Below are 20,203 nucleotides of genomic sequence, written 5' to 3'. Positions count from 1 at the left end.
CATGCTATCATTTTTATGATGCGCTTGACCCAGGACTTGACATATTAGAAGCATTAGGTTGATATCAGCTGTTGTCATCACGATGATGGGGTAAAAGTAGCACCACGCCCCATGGTTAGGAGTCTGATAGGGTTTCCACTCAGTGGGATGTAAAAGCCAGCTTTAACTCCTCCTTTCCAAAGCATCCCAAGCCAACCCAAGGGGTGCACTCTCCCTTGAAAGCATCTGCCATCTCTGCAGGGGGTGCCCTCCAGCCTGGCAGCCCCCCATCACAGACTGAGTGGACGAACTCCATCTACACTCTGAGTAAATCCATTCCTGGAGGACATTCTCCCACATAGAAGAGTTGGAACGGGAGCTGCAATGTGGACTTGGGGCCACACAGGGGGCATCCCGAGTGGTCTTCTAGACATGCTCAGTAGTAATACTACATTATTCACATTGTATGATGATGATTTTCTTAGTGTCCTGAAGCTGCCAAAACAAAGTACAGCAAACTCCTGTTGTTAGGTGCCTTCCCGTGGTTCCAGCTCATATTGACTGTGTGTACAACAGAAGGAGACACTGCCTGGTCCTGCACCATTCTCACAATTGTTGCTATGTTGGAGCCCATTGGTCAATCCATCTCCTTCAGGGTCTTCCTCTTTTTCACTGACCCTCTACTTTACCAAGCATGATGTCCTTCTGCAGGGACTGGTCCTTCCTGACCACAAACTGGGTGGCATTCAAGAACAGAAATTTATTCTCTCACAGTTCTGGAGGCCAGAGGTCCAAGTCCAGGGTGTCAGCAGGGCTGTGCCCTCTCTGAAGGCTCTAAGGGAGGCTCTTCTGGTAACCCTGGGCGATCCTTAGCTTGAGGCTGCAGCTTAACTCTATTGTCTTCCCTCTATCTCTCTTTTATAAGGACACCACTCAGCTTGGATTAGGACACACCCTGCTGTGGTATGACCTCATATTAAATGATAACATTTTCCAGGACCCTGTTTCCAAACCCAGTCACATTGACGAGTATAGGGGTTAGAATTTCAACATATCTTTTGAGGGGACACTATTTAATCCATCAGATGATGATGATGACAACACTGATGACTGTGTCTCAGGCCCTGTCCAGGCTGGTGGCATGGCATTTCACAGAGGAGGTCACTGTGCCTGGATTGGAAGTGTCTAAGGTCACACAACCCCTTTTTCCCCTAGGCCAATCCTTCTTCCTGGAGCCTGCCTTCTTCCTCTTGTCCTTGTGGGGAAATAGAATCACCATGAAAGTGACAGCAATATGTGTCGTGATGAGAAAACTCAGTTTTTGAAAATTCTCCATTTGGGAATTTTAAAAACCTGAAGTCGATTTGCAGTACATAGCCATGATCCCTTGGTGCCTGACCCTGGTGCAGCTTGTTGTCCCATTGATCACCTGAATCCAAGCTAGGGCCACTCCTGGTTCCCACCCAGTGCACCAGAGGTAGCTAAAAATAGGCCCAGAGATGTGGTTCAACCTGGCTCTTTTTTATTTTTATTTTTTGGCCCACAGTGTTTTGAGATGGGTGTTTAGGCATTTTTGAAGTTGTAAGACAGCTTTGGAGGTCAAAGACTATGGGTTCAGGATAACTTTTCAGGGATGCGGTGGTGCTTGGAGCGGCATATTAAGAACCTTACGTCTGCCAGGGTGGAAGGGAGTGCATCTCCCACTGTTTCAAGGAACGTTCTAGGAAAATGCCAAGGAGTTCCAGTCTGCCTGGTGGTGGAAAGTGTGGACTCTGGCATCAAAGTACTGAGTTCAAATCTCGACTCCACCACTTGCCACCTGTATGACCTGTGCTACTAGGAGATGTTAAAGCTGTGTTTCTCAGGATCTTTTTTTTTTTTTTTTTTCAGCCCAGAATGTTTTGAGATGGATATTTTTTAACCTATAAGGCAGCTTTTGGGGGCCCAAACCTATGAGCTCTGGGTAATTCTTCTGGGAAGTGGCACTGTACAAGTGTTTCACAAGCTGAGTTACCAACCAGTAAGTAACCTCTCTGTGTTGTCAGGAGGGATCAGTCTCTGGAGAAGGATATCATGCTTGGCAAAGTACAGGGTCAGCGGAAAAGAGGAAGACCCTCAATGAGGTGGATTGACACAGTGGTTGCAATGATGGGCTCAAGCATAACGATTGTAAGGGTGGTGCAGGACTGGGCACTGTTTCGTTCTGTTGTGCATGGGGTTGCTACGAGTCGGAACCAACTCGATGGCACCTAACAACAACAACAACAACCTCCATACCTCAATTTCCCCATCCGTGAAATGGGGATGGGAATGGCCCAACCTCATGGGGCTGCTGTGAGGATGAACTGACCATGGATACATGTGAAGGGCTAGGACAGGCCCAGTGCCTATAGAGCTCCAGAGGCAGAACTCTGATTCCCACAGACTCTTCCTGCCAGCCCTGGCCCCTCCTCTCCCCTTGAGGAAGGGTGCACTCCTGGGTGTCCCATCCTGCACATTACAATCACCGGGGAGCTGATTCTAAAAACCCTGGTGCCCAGGCCACACCTAGACCAAATACCCCGGAATCTCCGGGCGTGGGACCCAGGCATCGGTATTTTTTAAATACCGATGAAAAACTTTAGGAAATGGATAGTGGTGATGGCCGTATAACATGAATGAGATGAATGTCAATGAGCTGTATACATAAAAATGGTTGAAATGGAAACTGTTTTGTTATATATATATATTTACTGAAGGGAGCAGTGGTGCAGTAGTTAAAGCACTCAGCTGCTAACCAAAAGGTCGGCGGTTCAAACCCATCAGCCACTTGGAGGGAAAAAGATGTGGCAGTCTGTTTCCATAAAGGTTTACAGCCTTGGAAGCCCTATGGGGAAGTTCTACTGTATCCTACAAGGTCACTGAGTTGGAGTGGACTCGAAGGCAGTGGGTTTCTTTTTTTGGTTTATATACATACCACAGGAAACCCTGGTAGCACAGTGGTTAAAAGCTATGGCTGCTAACCAAAAAGTCGGCAGTTCGAATCCACCAGACGCTCCTTGGAAACTCTATGGGGCAGTTCTACTTTGTCCTGTAGAGTTGCTATGAGTCAGAATCGACTTGACAGCAATGGTTTGATTTGGTTTTTATACTTAACTGCAATTAAAAAAAAAAAAATGCTCCCCGGATGATTCCAGGTGCAGCGAGGGGCCATGCTCAGTGAATCAGTCGGGGTCTTGTTAAAATGCACATCATCTCTCTCCCCCTTTCCTCCCCCTACTCACTTTCTGTACCTGAATGCCCTGGTCAACCCAGCCCTACCCTTGCTCCCCAATCCTCCAGTCAACCTCCTAGTGGGTACCTCCAGTGGCACCTGCTACAGCCCCCAAAATCCAACATGGCTGAAATGGAAACCTTATTTAGTTCTTCCTTCAGACTGGCTGCTCCTGGCTGTCACCCCCACCTAGTCTGGCATATCCCCCAGACTCCCAGCTGCCAATCCCTTGGCAGCATCCCTGTCCTGTCATCTTCATGGTCAGGCTCTGTGATTCCTGGCCTGGACCAGAGCATCTCAGACCTCAAGGAGCACAGGGATCCCTGGGGGTCTTGTTAAAATGCAGGTTCTGGTCCTTTGGCCTGAGAGGCAGCATTGCTGACAAGCTCCTTGGGGTGCCAGTGGTGCTGCTGGGCCAGAACCAGAAGGGGTGGGCAGAAGCCTCCCTTAGGAGCCCTAGGATGGGCTGTGATAGCCAAGGAAGGTTTGGCAGGGCCATCGGGGTGTTCTTGGCCTGAGTCGCTAGTCTGGGGCATCTTGCACCTCCCAGCAACGGGCCTGCATTAGGTCCCTGCCACGCTCAGTTACCAGCTGGGGCAGCTGGAGGGAAACACAGCCTCCCTGTAAGCCAAGAAGCAATGGATCTCTGAGTTGAGTGGGGCCCCTAGTCATCACGTGGTTGTCACACGCCTGAGTCCAAGATCAGAGAGGTGCATCTTCACGGTCGCCCCCCACCCCTCTTTCCCAACCCAGCGTGTCATGGGCCTGGCTCACAGGTGGCTGTCCAGTTCTCTGTGATTCAAGGAATAACCTCAATGGCTCCCCTGTCAGCTCAAAGACGCTGGGACCCTCCAACATGGAAACAAGACCCCTCAAGAGTGAGGTTCCAGTATAGGGACAGGGCAGTACTGGGTCCGAATCCCAACTCCTCTTCTAGTTAGCTGCATGACCTTGGGTGGGTGATGTCACCTCTCTGCACCTTGATTTCCATGTCTGCAAAATGGGAACAGTCGAAGCACCTCCTAGGAGTAAATGTCACGGGCACGGATGGCGCTCCAGTGCTGTCAGATGTTATTTTATTTTCCATGTACTCAGCATGCTAGGGGTCGTCGTGTAGCAGAATTATTGTTGGGGACCTTGATTGGGTCATTAAGGTCTATGGGTTGAGGATCCAGCGGCTGTTATAGCTTAATCCCCAAGTGTCTGAGGGATCTGCATCTTACGAGAGGGGCAGTGGTGGTAGGGAAGAGGCGCTAAGACTGGTGGGCTTTGCCCCACTCCAAGGGTCCTCATAGTCCCTGGGGCTGCTCCCCAGGAAGGCTGCAGGGTTTTTGTCCCACATCATCAGCCCCGGCCACAGCCTCACCTTGAACTTTGCCCTCCCTGCAGCAGCGGCTGCCACACTTGCCTTCAGTATATTTAGCTTTGATGCACTTGAAAGTTTCCATCAGCCCAGACTTCCCTCTCTGAGGCCAGATGTAGTCAGTCAGCAGGCGCCGTGACCTCACAGCAGCCGGTGGTTTCTCTGGGCCACTATTTCCTGTTCTGCACCCATTAGGTGTGCAACGACACAAGTCACCCACACTGCCCGCCCCTCTCTGAATCTGTCCTCTCTCTGCAGGCTTGCAGGGGTGCCGACATGGGGCTTAAGCTGTCCTGCCTGAAAGGTAAGACGTGGGAGCTCCCCCACCAGTTCTTACGGAGGGCCTGGGGGCTGGAGAGGGTGGGAGGGTAAACCCAACCCAACCCCGGGGGGAGAGGCTTCTCCTTGTTCTGTGAGGAACAGGTATCCCCAGGTAGGACTCCATGAAGACAGCACCTGCACACAGGTGATTTATAAATGCTTGCTGACTCTGTGCTCTCCTCCTTGCCTTTCCTTTCACTGGCATTGACAGGCATGGGAAAGTTGCAGGGCCTTTGGGCCTCAGCTTTCCCCTCAGAGGGACTAGTCTAAAGTCAAGGATAAGGACACCCTGGGGGAAGGTGCCAGGCAAGCACAGAGGTGTTTGCTCTCCGAAGACATGCCCTGTGGGCTGTTATCACTGAGACAGGACCAGGCTGCCTGGTGCTGGGGAAGGCAGGCTGGGAGGGAGGAAAGGCCAACAGAGAGAAAGTTCTGGAAAGACATGACATCACAAGGGGTGTTACAGGTGTTGGCAGAGGCAGCCAGACCTCCGTCCTGTGCTCTAGACCTTTCTGTCCAGCATCAGGATGACCCTTGGGCACCTCACATCAACATGGCTCAAACCAAAATCTCCCACCATAAAGCCCATTCTTGTCCCTCCTCTTGTTCCCACTCCATGAAAGAAATCTGGGAGTCACCCTGGATGCCCCTTGGCCCAGGTACAGCACGTCCACCAGCCCTGCATCCTACCTCCTGGGGGCCTCAGGGGTCTGATGGTGGCTCCATCATGCCTGCTGTGTCCCACACGGGCGGGAGCACATATTGGCCCCCAGCGCCCTGTTCTGGTGCATTCTCCATGCAGCAGAGGACCTTCCAGAACTTGACCTTGCCACTCCCCTGGCTGAGACCCTCAGTACCCCCACTGCCTGGTCTAACCATCCCTGAGCCTTCCTCAGCTTCCTTTCCATTGGTCTGCCCTCCAGGTGCTCAGCTATTTGCCCTTGCCACTGCCCTTCCGCCCTTTACACCATCATACTTGCCATCCATCTGCCTGGAATTCCGGGCACTGGGAGGAAGCACCCAGAATCTCTTTATCTGAACTTATCCAAGACAGACACAGGCCACCAGCCTGAATGCTCAGACCCCCTCCTCTGTGGAGGACATATCACATAAAGGAGATTACAGAGAGCAGAGTGTTCCCCCAGGCCCTCCGTGCCACCCACCCCTCTGACAGTCCACCTGCTGGCACTTCCTTTGCTGCTCCAGGGCTGTTCTCACCTGGCTGGCAGTGTTGGGCGTGCACTGCTGTGTGCTGCGCTTTATTCATTTTTTGTCTAATGCTTGGGTGTGAGTGTTGTGTGTGTTTCCTGAGGCCACATGGTTGTCCAAATTGTTTGATGATGTCATTGTATTTGGCTGAAAGTGGATCTTTGGGTTGTTTCAAACTTGCTGGTTTTGTGGACAGTGCTATTTTAAGCTTCTTTGCTATCTGATTTTTTGGATATTATTTCTTTGGGATAAATTCCCAGAAGTTAGAATCACTGGATGAATGTTGTTGTTGGGTGCCATGGAGTCAACTCTAACTTATAGTGACCCCATGTAACAGAGTAGAACTGCCCCAGTAGGGTTTTCTAGGCTGTAATCTTTCCAGAAACAAATTGCCCGGTCTTTTCTCCTGCAGAGCAGCTGGTGGGTTTGAACCACTGACCTTTCAGTTAGCAGCCTGATGCTTAATGGTTTCCCCAGCAGGGGTCCTTCACTGCATAAGTGGCTAATTCTTCTTGGGGGCTTAGTCAGGGCGGGGCCTTGTCCTGTGCGTTCTACGTGAATTAGCTCATTCTGTCTCTGCAACAACCCCTTGAGGTGGGTGCTATTAGGGCTCCTGATTTCTAGATGTGGAAACAGGCACAGGAAGGCAGTGCAGTTTGCCTGGAGCCACACAGCTAGGACCCAGCTGGGCTTTGAACCCCTGCAGGCTGCTGCCAAAGTCCTTGCTTCAGCCACCACCTTGTACAGCCTCTTCAGAGGAAAACATCTGAACTTGATGTTTGAAGTAGCTGCCTCTTAGAGACTGAATGGTGCCCCCCAAAAGTATGTTGAAGTCCTAACCCCTGGTACCTGTAAACATGACCTAGTTTGGAAATAAGATCTTTGAAACGTTACCAGTTAGCCAGAAATTATAGGGAGTAGGGTGGGTGCTTAATTCCATCTGAGTGGTGTCCTTATAAAAAAGAAGAAACACAGAGACACATGCCATGTGAAGACAGATCTACAAGCCAAGGAATGCCTGGAGCTACCAGAAGCTGAAAGAGACAAAAAAGGATCCTCCCTTAGAGCCTTTGGAGACAGCATGGCCCTGTTGATACCCAGAATTTGGATCTCCAGCCTCCAGAACTGTAAGACAATAAATTTCTGTTCTTATAACCTGTCTTAGGCTGGATTCTCTAGAGAAGCAAAACCAGTAAAGTGTGTAAATATATATAGAGAGAGATTTATGTCAAGGAAATGGCTCACGTGGTTGTAGAGGCTGGAACGTCCCAAGTCCATGGGTCAGGCTGGAGGCTTCTCCTGATACGTGTAGCTGCAGGGGCTGGTGAACCCAAGATCGGCAGGTCAGAGAAGGAGCAGGGCTGTTGCTCACAGGCTGCAAAGATGGAAGAATCCCAAAATTGGCAGGCAAGATCGCAGGTAAGCTACCAGCTCAAGTCCCAAGAACTGAAGGTCAGTTAAACAGGAGCCAGCTGCAGGATCCAGAGCGAGCAAAAGCCACCAGCTTTGCCAGAATGTCTGCTTGTATTCGACGCAGGCCACACGCCCAAGGAAACTCCCTTTCAACTGATTGGCTGCTCACAGAAGATCCTGTCATGGGGGTGATCACAACATCAGACGACTTGCCAAACCACTGAGAATCGTGGCCCAGCCAAGTTGACATACAATCTTAACCATCACATAGCCCATCCATTTTTGCACACAAGAAGGTAAGGCTCAAAGAAGATAGACCCCCCTAGCCCCAGTAAGGAACACAGCTGTTTACTATCAGTCCTGGGAATGGGGCACTCCTGCTACTACACCCCCACGAGGCCAAAGCAGTAGGGCTAGAAGATTCCATCTCATCTTGCTGCACTGACCAGTATCCCTGAGAAATGTGAAGTTTGAAGTACAATTCAAATCCTCTGGTTTACATGTCCAGTGAGTGGGTTTATCAGGACTTCTCATCAAACAAAGGAGTGCAAGACAAATAGTAGCAGGTATTTGAGACGCTAAAGAGGCCACTCCTTAAAAGTCCACCAGGATCCCAGAAGTGCTGCAGCTTTGAAAGCTCAGGTGCCCCGTAACCCTTCACCTGGCCGTCAGATTAAACATGGACCTGCTGGCGTTGCTTTTTGACAAATTGTTTCCATCACTGCATGTCTGTACGTGTCAGCATGAACCTGGCGTAGCGACTGGAGAAGTGTTTGGTGAGTCACATTAAGTGTGTTTCCTCATGTGAGTCAGCTGCAGATTTGCCAAATCCTGAAGAAGTCATTGAACCTGTTCAGTGTTCGGTTTTCCCATTTACACACACATGTTTTAGAGATGTTTGTAAGATTCCCGGCCATCATTGGTTGAAGGGTGATCATTAACAATAATTACAACTCATGGGGTAGGGCCCAGGAAACCATTTAGCAAGCTTTCCAGGGCACTCTGGAGGACAAATCAGGTATCCAAGGCTCAGTTTCCCCATCTGTAAAATGGATCACCAAATGGGAGTATCTTCTGCCTTAAGGTTTGAGAATTACCTGAGATAAGGGTTTCCTGCCCACCTCCACCCTTTGCATCTCCCAGCCATGGAGGCAGCTCTATATGCCTGGGGACCTCAGCTGGGAGGAGTGAACTAGAGGCTAGAGGTGTGGGCTTTCCCGCCAGGGTGGCTGGCTCTGACGTTAGGGCTTGCCTTGGGGGCCCAACCTGGTCTCTGGGGATCTGCGGAGGCCGCCAGCTCCAGCCCCAGCTAACTGCCACATCACCGTGGAGACCAGCTCCTGGGACAGGCTAGTCTCTTCAGGTTGCCTGTCAAGCTTGGGGAGCTGATGAGCAGTGAGGAGACGAGCATGGCAGGGACTGGGGGTAAGGGGCCGAGTTGGGGAGCTGATGTCGCTGGGTCATGCAGGGCCATGGAGGCTGAGGTATGGCACCAGGAATTTCTTCTGGAGTAATAGGAAGCCACTAGAATCATTTAGATCAAACCCAAACCAAGCCTATTGCCATGGAGTCAGTTCCAACTCATAGTGACCCTATAGGACAGAGTAGAAATGCCCCATAGGGTTTCCAAAGCTGTAATGTTTATGGAATCAGACTGCCACATCTTTCTCCCGAAGAGTGGCTGGTGGGTTCGACCCGCTACCTTTCCTGTCCCAAGTTAGCAGCCAAGTTCTTAACCACTGTACCACCAGGGCTCCTCAGAATCAGACTAGGGTCTAAATCTTTGCTGCACGCCAGAATCACTGGGAAGCTTTTTAAAAAGCTGCAGCCCTGGCCCAGCCCCCAGAGACTGGGATTGGATTGGTGTGGGCAGGGGCCCAGGAATCAGTGTTTTTAATCAAGCCTCCCAGGTGACTCACCTGTACAGCCTGGGGTGAGAGCCACTGCTCAGGTCTAATGTCCTTGCTTTCAGGTGGGGGCTGGGGTCACGAGCACATTATTGTGGCTGGGAACCTGGGTATGCTGGCTCCAATCCGGGGCTCTTCCTGGAACCTTCCTATCCAGTGTCTGCTCAGGAGACTGGGAGGAGGAAGGCTGAGAGACCAGACCCCCAGGCAACTCAGGAGCAGGGTCAGCTAGTCAGAGCCTGTTTTAAATGCTGGAGCAGATGGGGCTTCATTTGGCCTCACCCCGTCCCCAGGGGCTGAACAGGCAGCCCTCCTGGCTTACGGGGGGATTTAGTTAAGCTAAACCTCAGCACCTGCTGCCCTCGGGAAAGAGGGGCCAGTTAGTGGTGCAGCAGGTGGGAGACAGACGCAGCCCTCACCAGCCTGGGGTGCTCAGCCTGGGTTGCTCAGCCTGTCTGGTGGGGATGTGCTCTGGGCTCTGCAGTTTCCTGAGCATTCATTGCCTCCCTTACTCGGGGTTCCAGGGGTCCGGAGCCATGCCTGCCTGTTCATCCCTGTAGCCCTGGGGCCTGGCGCACAGTAGGGACACAGTACATTGTGGAAGGAATAGTCTCCGACCCTGACTAAGGACCACAGTGGGTGTGGCCATGTGAAGACAGAGGCAGAGATTGGAGTGATGCAGCCACAAGGCAAAGAACGCCAAGGATTGCCGGCAGTACCAGAAGCTGGAAGAGCAAGGAAGGCTCCTTCCCTAGAGCCTCTGGAGGGAGTGTGGCCCTGAAGATACCTTGATTTGGGACTTGTGGCCTCCAGAACTGTGAGAGGATGAATTCCCATTGTTTTAAGCCACCAGTGTGTGGCACTTTGTTAGGGCAGCCCCAGCAAGCTCGTGTAGGTTTACAGGTGGGCCAAGAGCCTGAGAAGCTTCTGGAGGGGCTGCTGGAGCCAGGCATTTGATGCTCAGGAACTGAGCTAGACCCGGGAAGGCGGAGGCGGGAAGGAGGCTTGGGGGTGCGGATCAGGCCAGGGAAAACATCACCCCATCTCCTATGGAAGCCTTCTATCTCTGACTCCTCCTCCCAGGTTCCCTCTTGGTGGCAGCTCGCCCCTGACGCAAGCCAGGCTTTTTCCTTAATTAAAAAGAGATTTAAAACCTCCACTGCTGTCTCCTTTGGGCCAGGCTGCCTTGAAAAGGTAAAACTGCGGATGCTGCCCCGGCCTCATCCCTAATAATGTAAGGCTTTCCCTGTAATTGGAATTAAAAAAAAAGGTTAAATGCGTCTGGAACCATTTGTTGGTTTGTGTTTTGAAAGACCTGCTCAAAATCCAGACGCCTGGTCATCTCTGAGTGATTCTTGGTGGCCCAGCCTCCCCTCTATGTTTGTGCCCCCGGACCTTTGCACAAGCCATGGCTGCCCTCAGGGTGCTGGTGCTCTCTCTTCCATCTCCTGTTTGGAAAGCTTGTCTGACTCCTGACACCTCACCTAATCACTCTTTCCATCCTATGAATCTGCCGCTCACTGCCCCTTTAACTGGCCCAGGCTCTTGGGGACATTTGTGTGGTTTCTGGGTCCCCAGGAGGGCAGGCTTCAGGCTGAATCCTATGTAACCCTGAACAAGATCCCTGACTTCTCTGAGCCTCAGTGTACCCATCTAGAAGATGGGTTCTAACACAGTCCACCACCTGGGACCATTGGGAGGACCCAGTGATGAAATGCCACGAGGGGCTCACACTATCCCTGCCTCCCAGGAGCACAATCCTTGAAGCCCAGCACCCATGGGCCCCTCCCAGCAATGACTGGAGTCACCTGGGACCCTCCCTATTGTTTTTCCAGCCAATTCTGGAATCTTTGGGGTTCCATTTCTGCTGCTGGGATTTGGAGCCAGAGGTTGTGGGAAGGCAAATTTTGGGGGGATGGCGGGGGGGAGCACAGAGAAACATGTGTTAAGACTATCTGTGGTGTTCAATATGGTTGTTAGTAGCTGTCAAGTCGGTTCTGACTCATGGCGTCCTGTACAACAGAGCAAAACATTGCCCAGCCCTGCGCCATCTTTATGATCATTGATATGTCTGAGTCTGTTGTTATGGCCATTGTGTCCATCCATCTCATGGAAGGTTTTCCTTGTTTTCACTGACCCTTACCAACCATTATGTCCTGTTCTAGCGATTGGTCTTTCCAGAGTAAGTGAGCTGAAGTCTCACCATCTTCACTTCTAAGAAACATTCTGCTTGTATTTCTTCTAACACTGATTTGTTCATTCTCCTGTCAGCCCACGGTATATTCGATATTCTTTGCCAGCACCACTATTTGAATGCGTCAACTCTTCAGTCTTCCTTTTTCATTGACCAGCTTTTGCATGCATATGAGGTGACTGAAAAGACCATGGCTTGGGTCAGGAGCACCTTAGTCCTCAAAGTGATGTCTTTGCTTTTTAACACTTGAAAGAGGTCTTTTGCAGCAGATTTGCCCAGTGCAATATGTCATTTGTTTCCTCTACTGCTGCTTCCGTGGTTGTTGCTTGTTGATCCAAGTAGGATGAAATTGTTGACAACTTCACTTTCTTCTCCATTTATCATGCTGTTGTTTATTGGTAGCACACAGTAGGTGCACAAGAAATATCTGCTGATTGAACCCCTCCACTGAGCCAGGCCCCCTGTGGCTCTCAGGACAGCCGTGTCAGGGATGGTGGCATCAGCCTCATGCTACAGGCAAGAGAGCCGTGGCGAGGGAGGCAATGTTATAGCCAGGAAATGGGGAAGCTGAGAGTCAAGCATGCCTTCTCCTTGCCAAGCCCATTATGTTCCAGTACAGTAAGGAAAAGGGTCTGAGTACCAGCTTGGAGCCGCGAATACGTTGTCCTATGTCACTTCACATAGAATGAGTGACTGTGAGGGTGAGACAGGGTAGGGTTCCTGCCTGTGCACAGGTGGGTACAGGTAACAGCAGCCAGGTGGCACACAGTGGGCGCTCAGTATTGGTGAATAAATGCTAAGGCTGGGCTCTCATGGTATTAATTATAGCCCGTGGTCATTGAGTGTGCACTGCGTGGCCAGCTCTGGTTTCTGGCCTGGAAAATGCACATAATAATCGCAGCCATCTTGAGTAATGGAGAGAGGATTTAAATGGGATCTGTAGTCTTCCCAGTGCACCCTGGGTATGGGTACTATTACTTAACCCCAATTTGTAGGGGGTGAGGGGCTTCCCAGGTGGTGCAAATAATTTGTGCTTGGCTACTAACCGAAAGGTTGGTAGTTCAAACCCACCCAGCGGTGCCGCGGAAGAAAGGCCTGTAATCTGTAAAGATTACAGTCAAGAAAACCCTATGGAGCAGTTCTACTCTGTAACACATGGGGGCGTCATGAATCTGTATCGCCAACTACGGGTTTGGGTTTGGTTTTGCAGCTGAGATAGAGCCACTGCCCAGGTGGATTGCAGCTCTGGTGTATCTGCTGGCCTCTCGCTGCCCTGTGGGCCCACCAGGTGTAAGCAGGTCAGAGCCCACTGTGTGTTGACAGTGCCTTGGGAAGCTCAGCCTGGGTCGCTGGCAGGTTCTCTGAGCTGGCTTGGGACCATGATTTGGGTGCTGTTGTTTAAAGAGCCAGCAGAGGGTGCCCGTGAGCCGTGATGCTGGTATCTGCTCTGGGCTCCAGCCCCCTGTCCTGCCCACGGCCTCTGGGTGGCTTGGAGGCTGCTGAAAGCTGGCACTGGCACACACACAGGGATTTATGCCCTGTCCCCAGTGACCTGGAGCCCCTCAGAGTCCGGACGTGGGGTCACACACAGGTTACCTGGGCAGGACTTTTGAAGGGTAAGGCTTGAGAAGTGGTGGCTGATACCAGAAGGGGCAAGACAGAGCAAGGGGGTGGGAGGTGTGCTCATACCTGGAGTCACTTCAGGCACCAGCCCTGCCATTTGGCCACCATGTCGCTTCGAGCACGTTACTTTGCTTCTTCAAGCCTTGGTTTTCTCAACTGTAGAATGGATATGATGGTAGTGTCCACCAGAGGGATGGCGTGAGGGTTAGCAGGAGTGGAAATCCCAGGCTCAGCTCAAAGCCTGGCATGGGGGTGCCTAGGGAGAGCAACCCCAAACCACCTCCCAGCCCAGGTGTTTCATTTCTCCAGAGTTGGTATAGCAACCCCACTTTTACAGCCAGGAAAACCAAGACGCCAAGTGAAACCACGTGTTGCACAGTCACCGTAGCTCGGTGGTTGCCAGCCCTGGCTGCACATAGAATCATCTGGGTCACATGCAGAGCAATGAAATCAGGGTCCCCAGGGTGGGGACAAGGCACCTGTATTCCAGGTGATCCTAATGGGCACCCAAGATGGAAACCCCTGCACTTGAGCTAGGAAAAGGCAGAACCAAGTTTCAGGGTAAGGTTCTGACCTGCACATAGCAGCGTCTTCCAGCTCAACCCACACAGAGGGCCGGCTTGCCAGGCCAGGGTTTTGTGGTCTGGTTTGTGTGGCTGTATCCGCTGTGTCAAGGACGGCGAGTGCTGCAGAGTGGGGACGCCCCAGGTGACATACTTGTCCCCACGGCTGTCTTGCCCCCACCTGTCCTGGGATCGGCTCGCTGCCCCAATCCCTCCCTGGGCCCCAGCCCCTTGGAATGGGAGCCAAGCCATTCCTCTCAGGAAATAGGCTTTTAATAGCCCGAGGCTGGCACCTAATTAACAAATAACAGCTTTGGGTTAGCACAAATGAGCTCCTGGGCTGGGGCAGGGCTGGCATTTGTTGTTTTAATCCCTGAAGTTGGCTTTATCCTCCTGAGAGTTCTCCCCTCCTGCTCAGCCACCTCTCCTGCTGAGGCTGGGCAGTTTGGGGATTTGAGGGGCTCCAGTACCTCCCTCCCGCTTCTCCCTTCCCCCTTCCCTCCCACCATGTTTCCTCTTTCCTCCTTCCTTCATTTTCTCCCTCCCCTTCCTCCCCTCTTCTCTCTCCTCCTTTCTTCCTTCCTCCTCCCTCCCTCACCTCCTTCCTTATGCACTGCCCTTCCCACCTCTCCCTCTTTGCTCCATCCCTGCCTCCTATATCTCCTTTCTATTCCCCCCTCCCTTCTTTCCCATCTCCCTTCTTCCCTCTTCCCCATCTTCCTCCTCCCCTGTCTACCTCCTCCCCTCTCTCTTCCCTCTTCCCCTGTCTCCCTCCTCCTCTGTCACTTCACTTCTCCCTTCTCTCCCTCCTCCCCTCCTTATGGACGATAATAGAGGGCTGGCAGGGATGAACCTCTCTAGGGCCCCTTTGCAAGGGCATTCCGTGAGTCCATTCCTGTCCTCACACAAGTAGCCCAGCAGGGTAGGTGCTGCCACCTTCCAAAATGGGCAGTTTTGGATTTTTTTTTTTTTTTATATTAAGGAGAGGGATCCTGAGGTTCTGTTTTCTCCTATTAGGCATGCCCAGGATCTAAACGTCCCACTCCTGGATGTTATAGAGCAGGGCTGGCAAACCACAACCCAGGGGCCAAGTCCAGCCCTCTGCCTCTTCTTGTAAATAAAGTTTTATTGGAACACAGCCATCCCCATTTAGTTATACACCATCTATGGCTGCTTCCGTACTGCGTTGACAAAGTAGAGTAGTTTTAACAGAGACCGTATGGTCCTCAGAGCTTAAAACATGAACTGTCTGGCTCTTTACAGAAAAAGTTTGGTGGCCCCTGTTAGAGAGGATTGTGGTCAGAAGAGGCAGAGCTTTGGGGGTCAGACGGACTCAGGTTCAAACCTGGGCTCTGCCACGAACTGGCTTTACATATGCTCTCCAGTCATCAGTTTCCACATCTGTGAGATGAACTGAGAAACGACCTGCCTCGCAGGTTAGTAGTAAGGCCTGAACGAGAAGGTGCTTACCAGGGCTAAGTACGGTGTCTTGCAAGTGTTGCCCATTATGAATGATCACAGGAAGGGCCTTGCCAAAGTGCCTGCCTTGTATTGGCTTTACATTCCAGGCTTCTTCCTGGGTTTGCAGGAAAATGCGGTTTCTATGTGAAGGGTGTTCCAGGCAGTGGGAACAGTGTGCACAGAGGCATGGAGGAGTTAGGGAACTCAGAATTCAGGGAACAGAGCCATTTGGTGAGTTGGCAGGTGGTAGGGATAAGGCTGCAGGTAAGTCGGGGCAGGACTGTGAAGACTGGATGCCGGGTAGGACGCTGACTTTAGTCTGTGATCAACATTTCCCAAAATGAAATTCATTACTTGTGGTTCTATGAGATGTTAGCAAGTGTTCTCCCAAAAATGTACTCCATTGTCATTTGTTTGGGAGGCTCACAGTTAAGCACACTGGAAGCAGCTTCTTTACTGCAGGACATCTCAGAAACTTTAATACTGTAACATGCATGCAAATTTCCAAAAGAAGGATAGAGTAAATAGGATTTCATCAACATTCAAGGATGCATGATTCTCAAACTCATTTGATCATGGAACCCCTTCCTATGGGAGTCTCAGAAGGCCAGTGTTCCAGGGAATACACTTTGGGAAATCCTGCTGGTAGATAGTACTCAAGAGTTGGTGAGTGTTCCAAGCAGGCATGTGATGTGATCGGAGTTTGTAGTTTCTGGCTGCTGTTTGGAGGGGAGACTGGAGAGGGATAAGCCAGGGGGCAGAGAGACTAGTTAGAGGCACAAGAAAGGAGAAAGATGAATGTCAAAGATATTCAGGAGGTAAAATCTACAGACTTGATTATATGGATTGATCAATCAGTGATAAACCAGATGGATTAAATTGCCTGGAGAGTTGGAGGGTGAGGAGAAAAGGGAAGAAATGAGGTTGATGGCCTGGTTTCTGATGGGTGGTTATGTCACTGACAGATGGAAAGAATGGAGGAAGGTGCTTGACGGAGTGGATGATGGGTGGTTTTTACGTCAGCAGGAGAGCCAAAACTGGGCGTGGCCTAATTTCACCTGCATTTAATTTAGGGAGAGCTAGGCCAATGAGTTTGACAACTTAGAAGAAATAGACAAAGTCATTGAAAAACACGACTTACCAAAACTGATACAAGATGAAACAGAAAACCTGAATAGCCTTATATCTGTAAAATAAACCACATTAGTAATTAAAACCCTCTGCACATAGAAAATTCCAGCCCAGACAGTTTCACTGGTGAATTCAATCAAACATTTAAGGAAGAAGTAATACCAATCTCACACACACTCTTTTAGAAGATAATTTGTGAGAGTAGTAACTTCATGCATAGTTTAGAGTCAGACAGACCTGGGTTCAAATCCAGCTCTTGCTTTCAATCAGTCATTTTTTGAGCACCTACTTACTATGTGCCAATATGTCCCTGGGTGGCACAAATGGTTTCCAATTGGCTGCTAACCTGAAGGTTAGCAATTCAAACCCACCCAGTGGTCCCAGAGAAGAAAGGGCCTGGCAATCTGCTTCCATAAAGATTACAGCCAAGAAAATCCTTTGGAACCAGCCTTACTCCGTAATACATGGAGTCTCCGTGAGTCAGAATTGACTCTGTAGCAACAAGTTTGGTATGGTTTACTGTGTGGCAGACACTGCTCTAGGCACTAAAGATAATATTAGTGAACAAAATAGACAGTAATTCCTACCCTCACCAGCGTACACAAGCTTGGGCAGTCACTGAGCTTCTCTGAGTGGTTTCCCTGTCTGTATAGTGGGGACAGCAGCCCTCCCCTCTCCTGGGAGTTGCCAGGACTGAGAGTGATGGTGCAGGGAGGGAGGGAGGCCGGCAGCCAGCGGCCACTGATGCTTGTCTCTTTGTCGTGTGTGTATGTGTGTGTGTGTGTTTTCCACGCCTGCCGCTCAGGTTTTAAAATGTGTGTCAGCAGCAGCAGCAGCCATGATGAGGCTCCCGTCCTGAACGACAAGCACCTGGACGTGCCCAACATCATCATCACTCCCCCAACCCCCACAGGCATGACGCTACCGAGAGACTCACGGAGGACAGGTGAGACCGCCCTGCCTCTGCCGCCAAGCTGGGTGCGGAGAGACTCTGGTACAGCCTGGGGGCGGGGCTGGCGACAGCTCATGGGGGCCTCCCCCAGCCCCTGGGTTTAGGAAAGATTCACACTTGGCTCTGTGTACTCTCCACTGTGGGCCCCTAGCCACAGCACCAGCCTCAGCAAGATGTGGCATGTTAAGTAATTAGCTAGACAGCCCCTGCCGGCAGCCAGGAGCTGTGATGGATGGGGCTGGGCTGGCCTGCCACACTGTGTCCCCCTGCTAGCCAAGGTAATTGATGGATGTGCCTCCACCTGCCAACCCGTTGGACTGGTGCTCCATCTTGTTGGCTGCAGTGGTTCCGGCTGGATGGGACAGGCTTGGAAATACAGCCCATGCCCAGGCTGGGGCTGGACCTGGGGCCTTCTGGATGCAGCCAGTACAGGGAGGGGAGGGGAGATGGAATTATTCCCAGGGGAGGGAGAGGCCCAAGCTGGTGCCCCCACCTGGCCCTCTTTTGATACCGTTGGAGCCAGTGGGACAAGTTTTTCCTTTATTCATTGAATTGAACAAAGATTTATGGAGCCCGGGCTGGGCGCTGAGGCTGCTGTTGTGAATAATAGCAGTAGTAGCAATGGTTGTGATAGGTAGCACCGTGCCAAGTGCAGTAAACGCATTTTCTCATTTAGTCTGCACTCTGACTTTCATTCCCATTTTATAGATGGGTAAACTGAGATTCAGAGAGCTGTTGCTGTACAGCTGACAAGTGGCACAGTTGGGATTCTAGTCCAGACTGTGTGATCTGGGCTTGCACTGCAGAGCCCGGGGCTGAATGCCCGCCCAGTGGGTAGCATTGATCAGCCAGTGGGTCACCGTGACATGGTTCTTGCCAGGGGATTCAGTGGTGACAAGGCAGGGTGGAGTTGGTGGGATGTCCTGTCTGATAGACTTGGGTAGACTTTTCCAGAAGTCTTGAGTTTAGGTGCCAGCTTGCCCACTGGGTTGGAGAGCCCTGGAGAAAGCCATTGGACTTTTTCTGGGAGGGGCCTAGCACAGACACGGGGGCTGGGGCCCTGCTCAGTTATGGCTGCAGTGTTCACCTTCCCACGTGACCTCTCCAAGTGCCAGGCACCAGGTAAATGAATGATCTCTTCACGAATCATTTTTTCATTTTGACCCTAGGAGCCGTGAGTACCGTGAGTAGTTACCTCTTTTTGTAGAGGTGGAAACCGAAGTCGAGAGAGGGACAGTGACTCACCCAAGGGCACACACAAGGGAGAAGAGCTGGGCTTCAGGGCCAGTGTTCTTTGTACACCCTGCCCATGTCTAATCTGAGAGCACAGGTCCTTGACTTTGCCAGTGGACTCCCTTCCGTCTCTGAGCCTCAGTGTTCTTGTCTATAAAATGGGGTCAAGTTGGCCTTCCCTGCTCCTGGGGCCACGTGAGCAGCAAGGAGACTCATGGTTCTTCTACAGGGTATCTGGGAGACTCCCAGACCCTGGGAGAGGTTCCTTTTAGGCTTAAATACCTGCCGTTTGCTCCATCAGGCTGCAAAGCTCAGACCCCACACCTCCGTTTTCTCTACTCAGAGAAGCGAGGCGTAGGACAAAGAGCACAGGCTTTGGAGTCAGAAAACTCTGAATTCAAATCCCAGATCTCCAGCCTGTCAGCTGTGTGACTTTGAGCAAAGGCTGTACCTCCCTGAGCCTCAGCTTCCGTATCTGTATAATGGAGATGATAACAGTGCCTCAGAGCAGTGTGGAGGGTTTGTGATGAGGAAGGTCGGGACCTGGTTTGATGCCCTGCACCATGGCTGTGTTGTTGATATTCTTAACAGTGAACTGGAAGGCACGAAGAAAGAGCAGCAGACCCAGTAGGGCCTTCTCTCTCTAAGCCTCAACTTCCCACCTGCAGAGCCATGGTTGTGGAGGTATTGAACTCCCAGCCCTGACCAGCCCAGGGCATTGAAGGCAGCCAAGGGCGGGTGGCTCAGGTGACGGCTCCAATTCCAGGGACCTCAGCCAGAGACCGGGAAGAGCCAGGCACTGAGAGTGGGCAGAGGGGTGCCTAGGAAATTCTCAGGAGATTCAGCATCATTTGGGGGCGCCTCAGCACCTAGCGACATCCCTGCCCAGATGCAGGGGAGTTTGGGGTGGTGGTACAGGGCAAGAGGGCCCATGGACACCTGCCCCAAAGCTCCCAGAGAAAGGAGGGCCTGGATGTGGTAGGGTTGATCTGATGTCACTCCTCTTTTCTCTAGTCTGGGTTGATGAGACGGGGATGAGCCCGGATGACGGAGAAATGGACCCCGAAGCTTGAGGATGGGACAGATGATGGGGATTTCTCCACACGTGCTCCTGGGCCCTCTAGTCGCCTCCGCTCCAGATGTCCCTGTGGGGACACGGCTGCCTGGGACAGCTGTGCTAAGTACACACACGTGCACACGTGCTGGATGCGGAGACAGCACTTCCGGGCCGAGGAGAGCAGCACTGGAGGTGTGGCGAGATGAGCGAGGGATCCCCCCTACCTGCTTCCAGAACAGCGCTTCCGAGGCCCCGCTGAGTGGGAAAGATCTCTAATGCCTACGTTCCTGCTGACTCTGGTGTGGGAAGAGGGGAAGATCCTTCCCTCCAGGCCTGGAGATGGCGGGCAGAGTACAGGCCGAGGCTCTCCTCTGGAATCACACCCCCAGCACCTTGTTTTCCCACAGCGTCAACACAAACTAGAACTTCTCGCAAGAGGAGCGGCTCAGTTTTTTACAAGTTGTTTTACAGATATTGAAACAGTCCAAAAGGGATTTCTAATTTCTTTTTTGCATATAAATAAAGATCCTCTGTAATGAACAGC

The 20,203-nt window shown here is 51.5% G+C and overlaps 1 protein-coding gene across 1 annotated transcript; it reads left to right on the top strand.

Annotated features, from left to right (window-relative positions):
• The first annotated feature begins 1,923 nt into the window (after positions 1 to 1,923).
• C21H16orf74 (chromosome 21 C16orf74 homolog) lies at positions 1,924 to 20,199 on the top strand. The gene is made up of 4 exons (XM_049864415.1): positions 1,924 to 1,999; positions 4,854 to 4,899; positions 17,223 to 17,363; positions 19,617 to 20,199. Exons 2-4 carry the CDS (start codon positions 4,872 to 4,874, stop codon positions 19,673 to 19,675), a joined length of 228 nt encoding a protein of 75 aa, XP_049720372.1. The 5' UTR covers positions 1,924 to 1,999; positions 4,854 to 4,871; the 3' UTR covers positions 19,676 to 20,199.
• The last annotated feature ends 4 nt before the right edge of the window (positions 20,200 to 20,203 follow it).

This window comes from Elephas maximus, chromosome 21 (genome assembly GCF_024166365.1).
Source record: "Elephas maximus indicus isolate mEleMax1 chromosome 21, mEleMax1 primary haplotype, whole genome shotgun sequence".
NCBI classification, from domain to species: Eukaryota; Metazoa; Chordata; class Mammalia; order Proboscidea; family Elephantidae; genus Elephas; species Elephas maximus.
This window is presented reverse-complemented; position numbering and strand designations above follow the sequence as displayed.

Excerpts from the sequence above, each read along its gene's own strand:
- C21H16orf74 (XM_049864415.1), top strand. The coding sequence starts at position 4,872 with ATGGGGCTTAAGCTGTCCTGCCTGAAAG. Across the intron at positions 4,900-17,222 it reads TAAGCTGTCCTGCCTGAAAG|GTTTTAAAATGTGTGTCAGC; the intron begins GTAAGACGTGGG and ends CCTGCCGCTCAG. Across the intron at positions 17,364-19,616 it reads GAGAGACTCACGGAGGACAG|TCTGGGTTGATGAGACGGGG; the intron begins GTGAGACCGCCC and ends TCTTTTCTCTAG.